The 20305-nt window shown below is 40.8% G+C and overlaps 1 protein-coding gene across 1 annotated transcript in view; it reads left to right on the top strand.

Moving 5' to 3' along the window:
* The window catches only part of LOC124776037 (dynactin subunit 4), a 46112-nt gene extending 26148 nt beyond the window's left edge, over positions 1-19964 (top strand). Inside the window, exons 5-7 of the mRNA XM_047250878.1 lie at positions 1695-1899; positions 13329-13519; positions 18685-19964. Coding sequence (XP_047106834.1) covers positions 1695-1899; positions 13329-13519; positions 18685-18901 — 613 coding nt within the window. The 3' untranslated portion in view covers positions 18902-19964. The remainder of the gene's footprint in view (positions 1-1694; positions 1900-13328; positions 13520-18684) is intronic.
* The last annotated feature ends 341 nt before the right edge of the window (positions 19965-20305 follow it).

The following is a 20305-nucleotide window of genomic DNA, read 5'->3' as shown; positions in this document are numbered from 1 at the left end:
GTGACTCAACATCTCCTCTATATGTTGAGGAGCACTCTATCCTTTTCATAATATTGTCTTTCCAGTTCCAAATGTCTTTGTCTTCACCCCTATGAGAATTTTGCTACCTTCATTTCTTACCCCCCCCCCCCCCCTCCCCGTCATTTCCCCTCCCTCGTTGTATCAAATCAGGATCTCAAATGGGAGTATCTTATTGTTAAATAGAAACCCAGCAAAATGGAGCATTTCACTTCCTTTAATATCACTCCTAGAGTAAATAAGTACTATTTTTTTCCTTGTTACACTTTGATTTTCTACAACTGTATGGTAAAAATCCAAATTGACTTCACAGGTTATGTTTTCCAAATTCTTATAAGACTGGAATTTGTGTTCTGCTGCTTGTTGTAGTGTAGTTACTTTTTGTGAGGAATTTTTATTTTATAGAGGAATTTGATATTTGAAGTTCAGAATACCACAATTTCTAAAAATTTTGACTGGTCTAATAAACTGTGTCTGGAACAGCGACCTCCACTGATTTAGTTAAAATAAGACTCTTCCCGATTATAGAAATGTATTTTATTTGTGTAGTATCCAATAATTTGGAAGCTATTTTAATCTAAAAAATCTTCATTGTTTATATAAAAATGTAATAATAAATACTGTTTAAAAGACACTTAGAAAAAGTAGGGTCTGATTAATTAATATTAAAAAATATGATCAGTTATGGGAGGCGTAATAAAATGCATATTACTTACCAATATATTACCTAAAATTAGGTTAACTTAAACTGTATTAAATAAGTATATTTAAATATTTTTGCATTGTTAGTATAAATGCTCAAATTTGAGAAAAGCCTTTGTGAAGTGTCTGGCCAGAATTTTGCCTGTTCATTCATTCATTCATTCATTCATTCATTCATTCATTCATTAGTTGTAGAAGGTGAACATTCAGGAATGTGGAACAATCAAGGTATATTTTAACTAAAGAAACGTGTCATTGAAACACTACATGTACACTGTTTTAACAGTAAACTCTCTCTGTGTTATTTAATGGTATTGATGCATATGGTAGCTAAATTTAATTAAATAAATCAGAAAGAAAGTGGAAAGTGAGGAAAAAAAATGGCATAGAAGTAATATTTTTGTACGGGCTATTAACTCTCTGTGTGTTAGGTTTCAAACAGTCATCTACTGGTATGCCAGTTCTTTATCATGTACTGTGAAATTTATGGAAATGATGAGATTCCAGCAGTAATTGAATAGTCAGCTTAATAAGATTAATAGGTCATAACATTAGAGACCCTTGTTGCAGTTTGTACAGGTGTGTTGTATACGGTCAGAAATGACTTCTTGGCTCTTTTATGCTGTTTTGTACATTTTATTCTTATTTTCTAGATTACAGTTTTTGCTATAAAAGACTCAGTAAACCAACGCTAACACACAATTGTGAATTAACTTTGATTTACCAAGTGTTCTATGATAAGTAAATATAGCTATCAACTGATTTAACAGACTTTACCTCAGTAAAGTGTGTGTGTGTGTGTGTGTGTGTGTGTGTGTGTGTGTGTGTGTGTGTGTGTTTTATTTTACAACTTTTTGTTGCAGTATTATCCAGATTTCTCTCCGTCTGGAAGTCAGTATTTTTGTGTAAAGTTTTCTGCTCTTAAGTAGAATTACATTAAACTCATTTGCTCCAAAACTGATATTCAATTTCAGCTATCATGTACCAGAAGTACGTATTGTAACATGTGAACCTCTGAAGATTGGTCAGAGAAGTGAATTCATTCTTAAGTTGTGTAACCCAACACAGCACCAAAGCACTGTGCAGTTCTTGATCTTACCTTCTCCTGATGAAGATCTAGAGGAATGGCGGAAAGAAATGGAAGAAAAGAAGAAAAAACTAGAAAAGAAAGAATCTGAGGTATCTTTCTGCTCTCTAATAAAAACATAACTTAAAGTGTATGTATGCAAAATCACATTGCTAATCTTTTGTTCCTGTTGTCTTTACTGCCAAAGAAAGAATTTGCAAGAGGAAATTTTATTTGCTCTATCATTTCTTATCTTATACACTTAGAGCTGTTTTCTCATTGCTGTGACTTTCTGCACTTCGTTGGGTTGAGTAGGGCCAGATAAGGCAAATGGGGGAGAAGGTGTTGACATTCTGGAGGAATGCGGGTAAGGTGTCCTCATCCTCAATACAGATTATGAAAGTAGGAACCAGATGAGGGGTTTAGGATTCTAGGTGTTTAAGAAGAATTCCTCTAAATAGTCCGTCCATGAATAGGCTGGCATAAAATGGTACCATGTGGGAGCCCATAGCAGTACCCCAGATTTGTATGTAGGTAATGCCTTCAAAGGAGAAATAATTGTGTTGTTGTTGTGGTCTTCAGTCCTGAGACTGGTTTGATGCAGCTCTCCATGCTACTCTATCCTGTGCAAGCTTCTTCATCTCCCAGTACCTACTGCAACCTACATCCTTCTGAATCTGCTTAGTGTATTCATCTCTTGGTCTCCCTCTACGATTTTTACCCTCCACGCTGCCACTTCCATACATGGCTACACTCCATACAAATACTTTCAGAAATGACTTCCTGACACTTAAATCTATACTCGATGTTAACAAATTTCTCCTCTTCAGAAACGCTTTCCTTGCCATTGCCAGTCTACATTTTATACCCTCTCTACTTCGACCATCATCAGTTATTTTGCTCCCCAAATAGCAAAACTCCTTTACTACTTTAAGTGTCTCATTTCCTAATCTAATTCCCTCAGCATCACCCGTCTTAATTCGACTACATTCCATTATCCTCGTTTTGCTTTTGTTGATGTTCATCTTATATCCTCCTTTCAAGACACTATCCATTCCATTCAACTGCTCTTCCAAGTCCTTTGCTGTCTCTGACAGAATTACAATGTCATCGGCGAACCTCAAAGTTTTTATTTCTTCTCCATGGATTTTAATACCTACTCCGAATTTTTTGTTTTTGTTTGTTTCCTTTACTGCTTGCTCAATATACAGATTGAATAACATCGGGGAGAGACTACAACCCTGTCTTACTCCCTTCCCAACAACTGCTTCCCTTTCATGTCCCTCGACTCTTATAACTGCCATCTGGTTTCTGTACAAATTGTAAATAGCCTTTCGCTCCCTGTATTTTACCCCTGCCACCCTTAGAATTTGAAATAGAGTATTCCAGTCAACATTGTCAAAAGCTTTCTCTAAGTCTACAAATGCTAGAAACGTAGTTTTGCCTTTCCTTAATCTTTCTTCTAAGATAAGTCATAAGTCAGTATTGCCTCACGTGTTCCAGTATTTCTACGGAATCCAAACTGATCTTCCCCGAGGTCGGCTTCTACCAGTTTTTCCATTCGTCTGTAAAGAATTCGTGTTAGTATTTTGCAGCTGTGGCTTATTAAACTGATTGTTCGCTAATTTTCACATCTGTCAACACCTGCTTTCTTTGGGATTGGAATTATTATATTCTTCTTGAAGTCTGAGGGTATTTCGCCTGTTTCATACATCTTGCTCACCAGATGGTAGAGTTTTGTCAGGACTGGCTCTCCCAAGGCCGTCAGTAGTTCCAATGGAATGTTGTCTACTCCGGGGGCCTTGTTTCGACTCAGGTCTTTCAGTGCTCTGTCAAACTCTTCACGCAGTATCGTATCTCCCATTTCATCTTCATCTACATCCTCTTCCATTTCCATAATATTGTCCTCAAGTACATCGCCGTTGTATAGACCCTCTATATACTCCTTCCACCTTTCTGCTTTCCCTTCTTTGCTTAGAACTGGGTTTCCATCTGAGCTCTTGATGTTCATACAAGTGGTTCTCTTTTCTCCAAAGGTCTCTTTAATTTTCCTGTAGGCAGTATCTATCTTACCTCTAGTGAGATAAGCCTCTACATCTTTACATTTGTCCTCTAGCCATCCCTGCTTAGCCATTTTGCACTTCCCGTCTATCTCATTTTTGAGACATTTTTATTCCTTTTTGCCTGCTTCATTTACTGCATTTTTATATTTTGTCCTTTCATCAATTAAATTCAATTTTTTTTCTGTTATCCAAGGATTTCTACTAGTCCTCGTCTTTTTACCTACTTGATCCTCTGCTGCCTTCACTACTTCATCCCTCAAAGTTACCCATTCTTCTTCTACTGTATTGCTTTCCCCCATTCCTGTCAATTGTTCCCTAATGCTCTCCCTGAAACTCTGTACAACCTCTGGTTCTTTCAGTTTATCCAGGTCCCATCTCCTTAAGTTCCCACCTTTTTGCAGTTTCTTCAGTTTTAATCTACAGGTCATAACCAATAGATTGTGGCCAGAGTCCACATCTGCCCCTGGAAATGTCTTACAATTTAAAACCTGGTTCTTAAATCTCTCTCTTACCATTATATAATCTGATACCTTTTAGTATCTCCAGGGTTCTTCCATGTATACAACGAAATAATTGTGGGTGAGAATATAGTTCATCATGGCGATTGGGAAGGAGGTTGTTGGTTTGGAATATTTCAGGTGTTTGGAGAGGTAGTGTTCAATATTGGTAAGGCCATGTGCGTTAGCGATGTTAGTTTAAAGAGAGGTGGCATCAGTAGTGACGAGCAGGGTGTTGAGTAGTAAAGGAACAGGAACCATGGAGAGTCAGTGGAGGAAATGATTGGTGTCTTTTTATATAGGAGGATGGGTTGCAGGTAATAGACTGAAGATGTTGGTCTACGAGAGCAGAGATTCTCTCAGTGGGGGTTCAGTAACCAGCCACAATGGGGTGTCCTGGGTGATTGGTAGGAGTGAGGAGAGAGATGGACCCTGGGCAGAGGTTCTGGGATGAGCCTAAGGATTTGAGGAGAGACTGTAGATCCTGCTGGATATCTGGAATGGGGTCACTGTGGCAGGGTTTATAGGCAGATGAATCTGACACCTCGCAGAGTCCTTCTGTCAGGTAATCAACGGAGTTAAAGACGACAGTGGTGAAGCCTTTGTCAGCAGTTAGGATTATAAGGTCAGGGTAAGTTTTTAGATGGTGAATTGTGTTTCTTTCTGTGGATGTAAAGTTGATTTACATGTTGAGGGATTTAGTGAATAGTGGTGAAGCAAACGAGGTTAAGAAATTTAAGAAGCTAACAGGGTGATTTGGGGACAGGGAGTGGATCACAGTTGGATGGAGGAGTGAACTGAGTCACTTAAATATTTCCGATATACAAACTTTACAAATACAAACAAGGTATTTCAAGAAGCTTCCAGAAATTGTAAATACAAAATAACAAATAATTACTGGTGTCAGGTTTGAACCAGCGATATGCAGCATGCCCGACATCACACTAATGGCATTTGAGCTCCCAGCAATATTGAAACATGGTACACTCTTTTCAATGAACAATGGTTAGAGTCTGAAATCAAACCTTAATTTGTTAGCTGGTTAAGAAAATTGTAATAATATTTTTTTTTTAAACTTTTGATTCGGCGAATATGAGATGTCAGACTGTAGCATCTCATTCTTAAAGACCACTCAGGGGCTCAACATTCATTTGCTGAGTACAGACTTGGCGACCCCAGGGTTCCTGAGCTGGGAACTGGTAAGCACCAGAAGTCCCCCGTCACTGTAAGCTCTGGGCATGCTTCGGCGACCATTGTGCAGTGCGGCGGTGCAACGTTGTGTGGCACAGGGAACAGGGATCTTGGCTTGACCGCCTAGTTCGCAAGGACGAAATAAACCACCTTAATGAAAACCTTCTTCCTGAGGTATGCTGAGCACTGGATGAGGTGCATGGCTGTTGAGGTTAAACAGTTGTTAACGGGTAACCTCTGGGGAACCTGCCACACCTGAGTTATATAAGGCTTACTCAGGCATGCAGGGCTCTGTCTGAGTGGACCCGTATTTCCCTAGCTGCTTGTGCGAATGACAGAGATTCTCCAAAATTTTCTTTTCCTCCTCTCAGAGGAAAGGGCGGACCGCTGGTAGGTCTAATACCCAGTCAAACAAGAGGGCTCATGCGGCCAGTCCTGCTAATTCAGGACCTATTCAGAATGGTGGTATTTCTAGTATCAGAACACATGCTGCTAGCCATAATGTGTTTTTCATCGTCAAGAGGAAAGAGGGTAGTTTGGAAAAGGCTTTACCATTCTATATTTGAAAGGGCTTAGAGAAAATCTGTGGCACTTAAAAGTCAGCCATGTGCTTTCGAAATGGAATATTCTTAGTGTAAATTTCTACTTCCCAGCAAGCAGTTAACTTCCAGAAAGCTAGATGTCTTGGGGAGTGTGCTATAGAGACAGAACTGCACAACACCTTGAACTACAGCAAAGGTGGTGTGAATTGTAGGGATCTCGTTGACATACCCAAAGAAGAACCGAAAAATAAGTGGTCCCAAGAAGGCATTGTTGATGTACTAAATATAATGAAAATGGTGGGTGGTGATATAGTGAAACGGCCTCTTTGGTACTTACTTTCAACAGAACAAAACTTCCAGAGCACGTCAAGGCAGGTGTCCTTTGTCCCGGGTGCGACCTTATTTCCCAAACCCAATGTGCTGTTTTGAGTGACAGCGCTTTGGGCACATTACTGTCGGATGTAAGGGAGAAGCCACTTGTGGCAAATGTGGGAAGGCCACCCCATGAAGGAGTTGGTTGTTCGTCTCCTGTGAAGTGTGTCAACTGCTCCAGAGATCTCCCTCTCCAGGGCAGGGACTGCAGTGTCTTTCTTGAAGAAAGGAAGATACAGGAAATAAAAACAACTAAACATATTTCATATGGAGAGTCCGAAAAGATCTTTGCGGCTCCCAAAGTTTGCTGCCTCCTTTGTATGCTATGCATCTGCTCTTAAACAACCAGTTCACAAGCCCGATGCTGCTATCCAGACGGACGTTGCTAGTGACAGCACTAGTACCTGCATTTGCCAGTGCACTTGTGCTGCTGCAGTTCCTAATAAGCCACCAATTCCTCCCAAAACATCAGACAATTCTGTTGTTGCTAATGTTGCAAAGCTCCCTACTAGACCAAAGGTTAAGTCTGCTCCATCGTCCAGTAATGCCACTGCCACTGTCGCAGTTATGGCTCTGAAGACTATTCAGAGCAAGAATTCAAAGGCCAAACATCCACCATTAATGGAGTCGGGAAGTAAACAGTCGGATGATGTTGAGGTTGTATTATCTGACATCTCCCTTGACTCTTCGGTAGAGCTAATACACCTTGATGTTGGACTGGGGCGATCATCTCGCCCCAAGACTGAGCCCCAACCATTACGGGCTCGCCTTTCAGGCGAAAAGACAGGGTGAAAGTGCAACCCACGTGATAGATGGTTCCCATGTTACATTGGAACATCAATAGGTGCAGGACACATTTGGAGGAACTGAAACTTCTCTGAATGCTCCCTGTGGGTGTGTTTATAGGAAACCCTTTTTAAAGCCACTGACACTCCTGTGCTATGATGGTATACCCTTCACTGCAAGGATGATCTGACTAGGGACAGAGCCAAGGGAGAGATTGCTGTGTTTGTCAATAGCACACGCCACTCCTTTGCTCGCCTCATGGCAGCTGACCTGCAAGCCGTTTCTGTCGAAATTCATGGGTGTCAGAGGATCGCTGTTTGCTCACTGTACCTACCCCTGCAAGATGCTATAGACTCTGAGGCTCTCGCATATCTTGTGCAATAACTCCCGTGACCATTTCTCCTACTGGGAGACATCATTATATTGTGGGGCTCAACCTCTGCTTGCCCTCTGGGTCAGGTTTTGGAGAGCCTCATGAAGTCTCATGAACTGCGCAGTACATCCTCAGCAGAGGTACACTCACTCATTTCTATACTGCTACTGGGTCATTCTCAGTCATCAACCTCTCTTTCTGCTCTTCAGCCCTCACAGACTGTGCTCAGTGGGAGGCCGTTGTCGACCTTCATTCTGGCAGATTGGAGCAAACGGTTAACGGTCATCTGGTGTGATTGTTAGAGACCAGGCAGCTCCTTAGCTGCTCTCAGTGTGGTTTCTGGAGATTTTGGTCCACTGTCGACAACCTTACCCTGCTGGAGTCAGCTATTCAGCAGGCTTTCCTCTAAACATCACTGGATTAGCATACTCTTTGATATCAGTAAGGTGTACAATACTGCTAGGAGACACTATTCTCTCACAGCTGCATCAGTGGCGCTTTTGTGGCCACCTCCCCATGTTCATATGGTTCTTCTTGTCTCGGCTGTTTTTTAGGACCTTAATAGGTGACTCTTTGTCAGATCGTTTTGAGCAGGAGAATTTTGTTCCTCAGGACAGTGTTTTAAGTGTTGCCCTATTTGCTGTAGCCATAAACAGTTTCACATCTATGATAAGTAGTCTTGTACAGTGGTCAATATCTGTGGACAATTTTGCTGTTTTCTGTGTTCCCTCCACTGTTGCAACAGCAAGCCATCAGTGGCAATTTACAGTGTGGAGGTTGGAGTAGTGGGCTGCAAAGATGGTCTTTCATTTTCCTGCAGATAAGTGTGTGTGTGTGCGTGTCATTCTCGTCATTTTTAATTTACCTGTCTTGCAAATAAGGGACACCATCGAACATTTTAGAGACTCAGCGAGGTTTCTGGGCCGCATTTTAGACTCAAATTGTCAGGGTTGCCACACTTGAGACACCTGGAAGCCAGGACCCTCAAGGCACTGAACATCATCAAGTGCCTTTGCCACAGGTCTTGGGGAGTGGACAGGACGCATCTGCTCCAGTTTTATAGGGCTTTCGTGCGTTTGCAGCTGGACTATAGGTGCACGATGTATGGATCGGCGCGGCCTCTCTCTCTCTCTCTCTCTCTCTCTCTCTCTCTCTCTCTCTCTCTCTACCCCCCCTCCTTCCCTCTCCTTTTTTTTGAAAGAAAAAAAAAGAAGACGACGAAAAGATCATTGACGCTGTCCACCATGAGGTGCTTCAGCTGGCCATGGGTGCTTATAGGACAAGTCCCATACCCAGTTTCAGTGCTGAGGCTGGGGAACTGCCACTCACCATCCAGTGGCAGTTCCTCATCATGCAGCAGGCATGTAAGTTTCTCGCAGTTCCAACTTCACCTGTGTATGTACTGTTGCTCATTCGCCTCTGGAACGCCTTTTGACCAACCATCCACAAACCAATGTTCCATTTGGCATCTGCGTGCAGCATGTGCTGGAGCCACTTGGTGTGGAGCATGTATGACCCCAAACCCAGGGTTTTAACAGTCTACCGCCTTGGTTACTGCAGAGGCCCAGTGCTATTTTAGATTTTGTGCAGTACAGGAGACCTTGCACTCCTGCTTCTGTTTTTCTGATATTTTATATTAGCACTGTAACTGTGTAGCTGGGTCTTCAGCAGGTGGCACTGTTGGTTGCTCTGTCATTTCCCCAGATTATGTCCTCAAGATCCAATTGTCTCAAGAATTTATTGTCTTTGATACAGAATTATACGCAATCTTGCAGGCACCGAAGAAGATGTGACATTCTTCCAGTGCTAAATTTCTTGTCTGTTCAAATATACTGAGTGCTGTCCACTCCCTCCTCCAGCTACGACGACTGCGGAAAGAGGTGTCATTCTACTGGGTACCAGGGTACATGAGTTTTTCAGGGAACGAAAGGGTGGATCTAGCAGCTAGGGAGGTGTCGTGATCCTCATTTATTTCAGTGTGCCATCCCTATGCGAGCTATCACCTCCCTGTTGTTGAGGTACAAAGTCCTGTGTCAACGGGAAGACTAGTGGCTGGAAATGACTGACAGTAAACTCTGTGTTGTAAAGCCCACAACTCGACAGTGGCATACCTCCTTCCAGCCACGTTGGTGGGACAAGGTCTTTCTTACTTGTGTTTGCATAGGCCACACCCTATGATGCACGGATTCTTACTCCGGCAAGAGGACCCTCCAATGTGTGGTGTGCAGATTATTGTGTGCCACATTTTATTGGACTGTGTTTCATTTTCAGACTAATGAGCCGTCTGCCCTCTTTTTTTAAGTAACTTTTAAATGAATATGGCTCAGTTTTTTAAGTTTTGTGAACTGTCCAACATTTTTAACAAGATTTTAGGGAGATGATGTTTCTAATGTGTTAACAGCTCACCAAAGTTTTTTGTAAGTGGTCAGCTAGTCACATTTCCCTGTGCTTTCCTTTTAGCTCTTTTGTGTTTTGTTTTCTCTGTGAATACATGTATAGCTATTTTTTCCTCTTTCTAATTTGTTTTAGTGCATGTGAGATTGAGTGATTGTGTGGTAATTTTGAGTGCATGAGTGTGCAACAATTTATCTCCACATTCATTTGTTTTTGTTTTGATAAGTGCAAGGGTGCGAGCACGTGTGCACACACACACACACACACACACACACACACACACACACACACACACACCTCACCAATGCAACTTTCCAACAGATGACCACGTGGCAGCCAGACACAATGGTCTTGTGTGTGAGTTGCATTGCACGTGTGTGTGTGTGTGTGTGTGTGTGTGTGTGTGTGTGTGTGTGTGTGTGTGTGTTTGTTTCATTCAGAAAGAGGCTTCTTGGGCAAAAGCTTACTTGTTTAGCGAAAGTTCATTTGAGCTTTCTTAAAGTTAAAGAGGATCAACCTTTCCTTAAAAACTTCTGTTGTGTGTCTACAAGTGTTCCAAGAGAAAATGTTGCTAGCAAAATAAAAATTGAACTCAGTCAATTCCAAGCAAATATTTGAATTTTGAACAAATGTGAGACAGTTTGTAATTCTAAAACCCTTCTTGACAATCAGTTGGGTCATTTTGAACAAGGCACAATGTTACAAAAGCCTAATCAATGTGACTTTTCAACATTATAAAAGGGAACTCAAAAAGGAAGTTTTCATTGCCTCTTAATCAGAGATGGAGAGACATTTAATCTGATGTTCCCAGACCATTCAATTGGTTGTAACATTAAAATGGGCACAGTTAAATGCAAATACATTATAGACCATGGTCTTACTCCCTATTTTTATGATGAACTTAAAAATAAACAGTGTTCGTCTGATAAACGTGTCCTATGTATTGGTGAGTCATTAAACAAGATTATTCAGAGAGGTTAGATGTATATGTTTGTGAATTATTTTGATGTCAGTAGAAGGAGAGTTAAGTACAGATAGTTTTAAAAGTGGGTGTTTAGTTGGAGCTACTTGCTGCATATGTCAGTAATGCAATTCGTAAAAGGCTAAGAATAAAAGTCAGAGCTAACGATTTTACTTGAGAATATAAATAACAGGCTCTCAGAAGAACGTTGGTTGAGCATGGCAGGATGTCAGTGTGAGGGGAAACATTGGTACGTCATTAGGTGCAGCAAGGCATTGACTGTGCAGGAACAATCGTATAAAGTCACATTTGCCAATATGTGAGAGTGCTACTGGCCACTTTTGGAAGTGCCAACATGGAATGGGCAATGTGGCCTGCCATACAGTATAAAGGCAGATGCAGTGGCACACACCAGTGGGTTAACCTTGAACTGTCACGTGAGAGGGACCTTCACATAGATCAGGCCCAGGTCCTGGAGTTACAGAAGTTGCTGTGGCTCTATGACTCATGTTATGTAGTCAGATTTGAGTATCTTCATCAAGGGGAACTTTACTGTTAGTACTATAGTGACAGTGGACCTCCTGTCATTCATTTACTTTGCTCAGATGAGCATTGGAGATTGTTACTGTTCAAATATTTTGCCGTTATTTGTACATTTGCTGATAGCTATCACCACATTAGCTAAACAGGATGATGGAGCCTGACAGATAAAAATTTAAACAAAAATTGTTTTCCCTAGAAGGGACTAACAATATGTCTGTTAAAGAGTTGAGGGTCAGAGAATATTTATTTATTTAGTCGCAGGAAGCAAGGGAAACCAGTATCATAGTAAAAAAGTGAATCATGTATGATAAACTTAACTAATAAATGTGATATATACTTCAGTATATATCTGTAATCATGATCCCAAATGTGATTAAGAACAGTTCTTTGACTTCTGTTGTCAAGAAGTTATTGAAACACATAAGGATTAAAATTTATCTTGAAGCGAAACTTAAATTTAAAAAAAAAAAAAAATGCCTTTGCAGTAGGTAGCAGCCTTACAGCAAATTTTAAAAGATGTTAAATTTCGTTATCACTAGTTCTCGAAGTCTCAGTTATGGACAGTATGTAAAGTTAAGGAAAGGCAACCAGTCACCTACGTCTGACTGATGTGTGGTACATAGAAACACTCAGTGAAAAGGTTTATTTGCTCTAGTTTTTGAGCTCATGCTCTGTCAGTAGTGAAAGTGTGTACACTCACACACACACACACACACACACACACACACACACACACACACACACACACACACACACAACGAGACTAACTGTTGATTATCAGTTATTGAGAGGAGTTGCTTGTAAGATGGAGGTAGAGAGGTAGTAGGGATGAACACACACACAAAGATGATGTCGCGAGGTAGTGTAGTACTGGTCTTTGACAAATGACTCAGCGGCTGCTCAGTAAGATGAAAAGAGTTCAGTGGGTAGAGCATGTAAGAGAGAGATGGGGGAGGTGAGGGAGGAATGAGGAGGAAGATGGACATGAAGGGGGAGAGAGAAGAGAAAAAGAAAGAGATTGAAAAAGGGGAGGAGAGAGAGAGAATGTGAAAAGGTAGTGCACTGTGTGAACAGGGAAGGAGTGGTGTGGACAGAGGAGAGGTGGTGGTTTAGGCCAGGGAGCATAGGTTATGATGGGGAGACAGTTCTCACCTGTGTAGTTCTGAGAAACTAGTGCTAGAAGGGAGTTCCCAAATGGCACCCATGATGCTGCACATTAATTAATTGCAGCATAGCTGATATTTAACATGGCTGCTTTCACGCGTGGCCCTGCCTTTTATAGGGTAGGAAATGTCTGTGACTGTCCTGAGGTACACTCACTCATTTCTGTACTGCTACTGGGTCATTCTCAGTGTATGGGATACCTCTGGCACCTAGGTTGACAACAAGGAAATGACAATGATGACAATTTAGTGCAGTATTGGAATAGGGATGGACAGGAATATTGTGTACATTGGGTAGGCAGAAGAACACTACATTGGGTAATATGGCTATGATGTTCGGTAGGATATACCTCATCTCAGGGCACAACGAGAGGTAGTCGAAGCCCTGGTGTAGGATGTGGCTGAGGTTTTCAGGGCCAGGGTGACACTGGGTCATCAGAGGAATGCTGACTGGTGGCTGTTTAACAAGTTTATTGGTTACTGACCATTTTCTCAACTCTTTTGCATTGTTCAGCGGTTGGAGATTTTGTTGTTCTTGAACATATTATGTGTGGAAAATATTGTATTTATAAATAACCAATGTGAAGTGGCAGTCTGTATGTGTTGTGCTAATAAAGCTATCCTGAGTACATTATAAATTACACTTGATTTTTACAGAAAGAGGTGACATTCTCACTGTCGTCATCACTGACACGACAGTTGTCGATGACAGAAGAGCCGAAACCTGTCCGTGTTAATCTCACTGGGGAAGTTGAACTGCCAACAAGCACTGTAATTCTGCCTCCAAGAGATGATGCAGCTGAATATGATGATTCCGGTGATACTCATAACTTCCAAGATGATCCCAAGTATGTTTTCAGGTGAAATCGCCTGTTTCATTTACATTATTGAGTAATAAATATTACTTGTTTGATAATATCTGAGTCAGTGTTTAAGGATGTATTGTTGTTATCTGCTTTATACTATCTGTCAGATTCACTACATCTCTGAAACCATTTATCAACAACTCCTTGAAATATTGTAGGTTGGCTGTTGAGGAATTCATTGTAGCAAGTTACAGGTGCTTCTTGGGACTTGAGACAATTGCCAAAGAGACTTTATTCTGTTTTTTGTAATACAGTTAAATCACATGAGACTGTAGCTGAATGGTAAGGTAGGTTCAGAAATTTTTCAGATCTGATGCTGCTTAGGAAATGCTTGTCTTTTGGGTAGACTGTAGGCAGATGGGTGGAAAAGCTCTTGTTGAAAAGCCTTCGGTGTCTCGGAGAAAACACTGGCTATAAAATTTGTGGCGGAAGAAATTGATGTCACTTGCAAAGCCACCAGCTTATATTCTCAGCTTTGATTGCTATTGCATTTGTCATGTGAAGTACTGGGCCCCAGCTCATCCACAGTAACATATCAGTTGGATTTTATTTTACATATAATTTTTTTCTTTTTTTCCAACAGTGCAGACGCTGCTGAGAAATTTTTTTTTCTTTGGGCTTTTGTTCAAAAATGGAGCACCCTTCTTGCACAAAGCTGTCTCACACACAGTTCTCCTCGTAAATTGTACTGTAGTAATTCAGGTTAAACATCTTTAATTACGCCTCATCCAGTACCATTATGTGCTCCTTATGTTTCCATCAGCAGTTGCCCCCAGAAACATTTTGCAGTTTAAAATCTTATTTTCCAAAGCTCTGTTGTAACATAACATAACGTATCTGAAACATTTCGTCATCTCCTTCTCTCACCCTTGTACTCGGGCTTTTTTTTTCTGCAAACATACAACCGTTATAGACAGTGTCATATGCAGTTGTTGATTTATGGAAGGTTCAGATAATTTAGATAACCAAAGAACATGAAATTACCAGAACAGCATTTCCAGAGCAGGTCAAAGTAAGGAAAAGGCAAACACTCCAATTGTGTTATACACACATAAAAAAAAGTTTTGCATCACATCGGTTCTGAGAGTTCCAGAACCTGTACAGAAAATTGGAACAGAGATCAACATAAACATCATATTCGCCCTTTTTATTGCTCATGAAAACCACACCTTGCATGTTGTACCACCACACAGAAAGACATTCAAAGGTGGTGGTCCACATTACTGTACGCACCAGTACCTCTAATACCCAGTAGCGCGTCCACTTGCATTAATGCATGCCTGTATTCATCATGGCATACTATCCACAAGTTCATCAAGGCAGTGATAGTCCAGATTGTCCCACCACTCAAAGGCGATTCAGCGTAGATCCCTCAGAGTGGTTGGTGGGTGACGTCATCCATAAACAGCCCTTTCCAATCTATCGCAGGCATGTTCAATAGGGTTCATGTCTGTAGAACATGCTGGCCACTCTAGTCGAGCGATGTCGTTATCCTGAAGGAAGTCATACACAAGATGTGCTTTACAGAGGCGTGAATTGCCCATGACAGCAGGGAACCTCCACCTTGCTGCACTTGTTGGATAGTGTGTCTAAGGCCAGGTTGCCTCCAAACACATCTCCAACAATTGTTTGGTTGAAGGCATATGCTACACTCATCGTTGAAGAGAACGTGATGCCAATCCTGAGCAGTCTATTTGGCATGTTGTTGGGCCCATCTGTACCGTGCTGCATGGTGTCGTGGTTGCAAAGACTGACCTTGCCATGGATGTCGGGAGTGAATTTGCGCATCATGCAGCCTATTGCGCACAGTTTGAGTCGTAACACAACATCCTGTGGCTGAATGAAAAGCATTATTTAACATGGTGGCTTTGCTGTCAGGGTTCGTCCGAACCATAATCCTTAGGTAGCGGTCATCCACTGCAGTAGTAGCCCTTGGGCAGCCTGAGTGAGGCATGTCGTCGACAGTTCCTGTCTTTCTGTATCTCCTGCACGTCTGAACATCATCACGTTGGTTCATTCCGGGAAGTCTGGACACTTCCCTTGTTGAGAGCCCATCCTGGCGGGTGCAATTGAACCGCGGTATTGACCGTCTAGGCATGGTTGAACTAGAGATAACACAAGCTGTGTACCTCCTTCCTGGTGAAATGACTGGAACTGGTTGGCTGTCATATCCCCTCCGTCTAATAGGCACTGCTCAGGCATGGTTGTTTACATCTTTGGGCAGGTTTAGTGATATCTCTGAACCGTCAAAAGGTCTGTGTCTGTGATACAGTATCCACAGTCAACATCTGTCTTCCCAAGTTCTCGGAACCGGGGTGCTGCAAAACTTTTTTTTATGTGTGGGTGTGTGTGTGGGTGTGGGTGGGTTGGTGGGTGTGGGTGGGTGGGTGGGTGAGTGGGTGAGAGTGTGGGTGGGTGGGTGCGTATGAGTGAGCTAACCCTTGTTGTCTTAGAATGTGCCTTATCATCATATGACCCCTTCCTGGCTCAAGTTGTACCACCAATTTCTTGTCTTCCCAATTCTGTTCAGTACTTCCTCATTAGTTAGCATTTTTTGTAGCACCACATTTCAAGAGTTCTATTTGTATTCTCTTCTTGTCGAAACTGTTTAACATCTGTGTTTCATTTCCATACGTACTTACACTCCACGTAAGTAGCTTCAAATAATACTTGCTTACATTTAAGTCTATACTAGATGTTAACCAATTTCTCTTCTTCAGAAACGCTTTGCTTGCCATTGCCAGTCTACATTTTATATCCTCTCTGCTTTGGCCATCCTTAGTTATTTTGCTACCCAAATAAGACAACTCCTGTACTACTTTGTGTCTTGTCTCCTAATCTAATGCCCTCAGCATCACCTGATTTAATTCGACTACATTCCATTATCCTTGTTTTGCTTTTGTTAACGTTCATGTTACATCCACCTTTCAAGACATCGTCGATTCCTTTCAAATGCTCTTCCAAGTCCTTTGCTGTCTGTGACAGAATTACAGTGTCAATGGCAAACCTCAAAGTTTTAGTTTCTTACCCATAAATTTTAATTCTCTTTCCAAATTTCTTTTTGGTTCCCTACACATCTTGCTCAGTGTACAGACTGTATAACATCGGGGATAGGCTACAACCCTGCCTTATCAACCATTGCTTCCCTTTCTTGCGCCTCGACTCTTATAACAACTGTCTGGCTTCTGTACAAGTTGTAGATAGCCTTTTGCTCCCTGTATTTTACCCCTGCTACCTTCAGAATTTTAAAGAGAGAATTCCAGTCAACATTATGAAAAGCTTTCTCTAAGTCATCAAATGCTATAAAAGTAGGTTTGCTTTTCCTTAATATATCTTTTAAGATAAGTTGTAAGATCAATATTGTTTCTTGTGTCCCTACATTTCTCCTAAATCCAAACTGATCATCCCTGAGGTCAGCATCTACCAGTTTTTCCATTCTTTTGTAAAGAATTCATGTTAGTATTTTGCAACCATGAATTTTTTAACTGGTAGTTTGGTAATTTGCACACCTGTCAGCACCTGTCTTATTTGGAACTGTAATTCTTTAAGTTTGAAGTTGTTTTGCACACCAGACGGAAGAGTTTTGTCATGGCCATGTGATGAAATGTCGTCTACTCCAACAACCCTGTTTCGACTTATGTTTCAGTGCTCTGTAAAATTCTTCTCGCAGTATCATATCTCCCATCCCATTTTCATCTACGTCCTCTTCCATTTCTGTAATATTGTCTTCAGGTTGTTCTTCCTTGTATAGACACTATATACACTCCTTCCACCTTTCTGCTTTCGCATCTTTGTTTAGGACTGGTTTTCTATCAGAGCTCTTGATATTTACAGAGCTGCTTCTCTTTTCTCCAAAGACCTCTTTAATTTTCCTGTAGGTGGTATCTATCTTTCCACTTACATTTGTCCTCTAGCTATTCCTGTTTAGCCATTCTGCACTTCCTGTCAATCTCATTTTTTAGATGTTTGTATTCCCTTTTGCCTTCTTCATATGCTGCATTTTTATATTTCCTCCTTTCATCAGTTAAATAAATACTGGCATACATAACACATTCAATCACATTAATGTAATTACTTTAGTGGAATCAAAACAGGTTGCTTACTCTCATCCTGGGTTTTGAGTAACATGTCCATGTGACTAGTGCCCAAGAGGACAAACATATTGTTTGTTACTTCATGCAGGACTGTACACCTGTGCCACATTCCTCGAATCAGGAAATGGGCTTGCTTGCAGCAAGACAAGAATCCACTCAGACAGAGTGATGACATCTGGAGCACCACAGAGTGTCAGCACAGTGATTAGTGTTGTGGCTTCCCCTGACATAGTAGCAGAGAGAGGCACAATAACAGTGGTGTACTGAATGTCAACACTGGACATAGGAGTAACACCACACCATCTTTTCAGTTGGTTCTGTGTACATCACATTGAATATATTCACATGTGGAGGCTCCGAGGAGAACGAATATTCCCAGTTAGCATTTGTCATCACCATATAGGACCAGCACCTGGTGCGCCAGTATGATGTGCCATTGGGTACAGCACACATTTATCTCTGGTTCACATAGCTGGTAATTTGGAGAGCAGTTCATATATTTCTGGTGTATTAAGGCCAGTAGCTGGGCCTTATCTTAGAGGTCTCCATGACATTATCTTTCAACAAGATAACACAATACTGCTGTCCTGACTACCTTATACAGAGGATGTTCAACTGTTACCCTGGCCAGCAAGTTTATCAGATCCCTCACCAATTGAAATCATATCATCATGTGCTCTTAAGAGACTGGTACGTCCTGACTAGCCAGCCACTATAATTGTGTAACAATGGCTTAGTGTTGATGCAGAGTGGAATGGCATTGCTCTATGTCATCCCAACTGAGTCTGACTCGATGCCCAGCCAAGTGAGAGCTGTTTCCCTCTACACCCTCAAATCACACATAAATTATTCTTGCTACTATACCATATAAGTACAATAAATAAAATTCCATTATTTCTGTTTTGCAATTTCAATGGCTAGCAGTGTGCAATGTTCGTAAACTTTATGACCTGTATTGTACATCTACTATATCCTGTTACATTTTAGATTTACTCTTGTATGATATAAAAGTGTCAATTCAGTTGGGTTACAGAAGTAATTTTGTTGTTACAGAGTTGTTGTATGGAGAAAGGCAAACAAAGCAGCAGTGAAGCTAGTAGTCATCCCCACAGAGGAGAGCAAAACTCATGATGGAGAGGTGGTTGTCGGTTTTCTGATGCAGTATACATATGTTAATACTATGGCAACTCTTGAACAAAAGGAACCACAGAAAGTTACTCTCAAAGTAAAAATATATGTTACATTAGGTAAAACTGCTATTTCTGAATAAGATAATTATAAAAGGTGCTTAACTGGTATGGGGTTATGGGTGTTGCAATGCTGTGAATGAAGTATAAGACGCTGGTCTCTATCTGTATTTATTGTGCAACTTTTTGTTAATTTATTAATCATATTCAGTTGTTAATTTGTCTGAATTTGACTGAGCTTTATGCAACACAGTGTAACATGCGAAATGAATATAAAAGATCTGAAATGAATAATGGAGTGACTGTACTTGCCAGTCTTAACAAAATTATTTCGAAGGTAGCAAGTATACAATAGGGTGCCTACTGTTTCGGTATTTATGCTTCCTTGTGTCAAAAGGAAAATTCATTTTTAGAAAACTGCAAAATTGTGAGGAAACATGAGGCAAAATTCTAAGTACTGCCAATAGACTCATTTAAAAGTCGGGACAAATCTAAACTAGTTCTTGAGACTGTTGGTTTCGTCCTTAGGGCAGAAAGATGGTTAGGTTGGGAAGGAAGTGCATCTCACTTGGACCCACCTGTTCCAGGGACTATGAGAGACAAAAATAAGGGAAGGTAACAGAGAGAGTAGGCACTCGAAGGTTGTGCATTGGTAACCACAGTGCCACCTCAGTCCAGATAAGATAAGGTAAAACAAGTAGTGCAATTAAGAACAAAGAAGAAAATGGAAAATTCAGGGAAACTATTTGCTACTTTTAAATGACCCAATTGGCAGTTCTTGGCTTATGTTTGTTTGGAAGCTGTGACTCAGTTTTAAGATATCTATCATTCATTTGCATGTACCAGTTGGTTTCATTATATTCTCAACGCTTTGGTAAATGCAACCAGATTGCTTTTCATTATTGATTTTATGCTCAGCCCATACAAACATAGTATTAAAGTATTAACTGACATTTATATAGGAAACTGATATTTTGTTTAACATAATGTATTGATGCAGTCAGAAGCAGCATTACTGCCTTGAACTTTGTAATTCTATGTAATCAATACGAATCTGCTTGATGTGATCACATTCAGCCTTTCAGCATTGTGCTTGTACTGAATATTTATTGTGCAATACAAAATATAACATTTTTTGCAAACTTACCTTCCGGTAGTTATAGATGTTTATTTAACAGTGTTGTGAAAATGATTTTCAGCCTGATATTGGAATGTTATCATGGCTGACCTGATACCGCTGAAGGTAGTGTAATCATTAAATGCTTGGCGTACGTGAATGTGACAGTGAAGGTATATGTGAACAAATATCTCCTTTGGTAACAACAATTTTGTCCCCTTATGCAGTAAGACAATTTGGATTCCATGGCACAGTACTCAGATTCATAGCAGTTCCCATGGAAATTCCATTCTTACTTAAGCATTCATGCCTCTACAAACATGAAACAAATTATTATAATAAAACAGTAACTCTTCAGACTTTTGCAGAT

This window comes from Schistocerca piceifrons, chromosome 1, assembly GCF_021461385.2.
Source record: "Schistocerca piceifrons isolate TAMUIC-IGC-003096 chromosome 1, iqSchPice1.1, whole genome shotgun sequence".
Taxonomy (NCBI): domain Eukaryota; kingdom Metazoa; phylum Arthropoda; class Insecta; order Orthoptera; family Acrididae; genus Schistocerca; species Schistocerca piceifrons.
The sequence above is the reverse complement of the archived record's forward strand: the minus strand, read 5'-3'. Positions and strand labels throughout refer to the sequence as shown.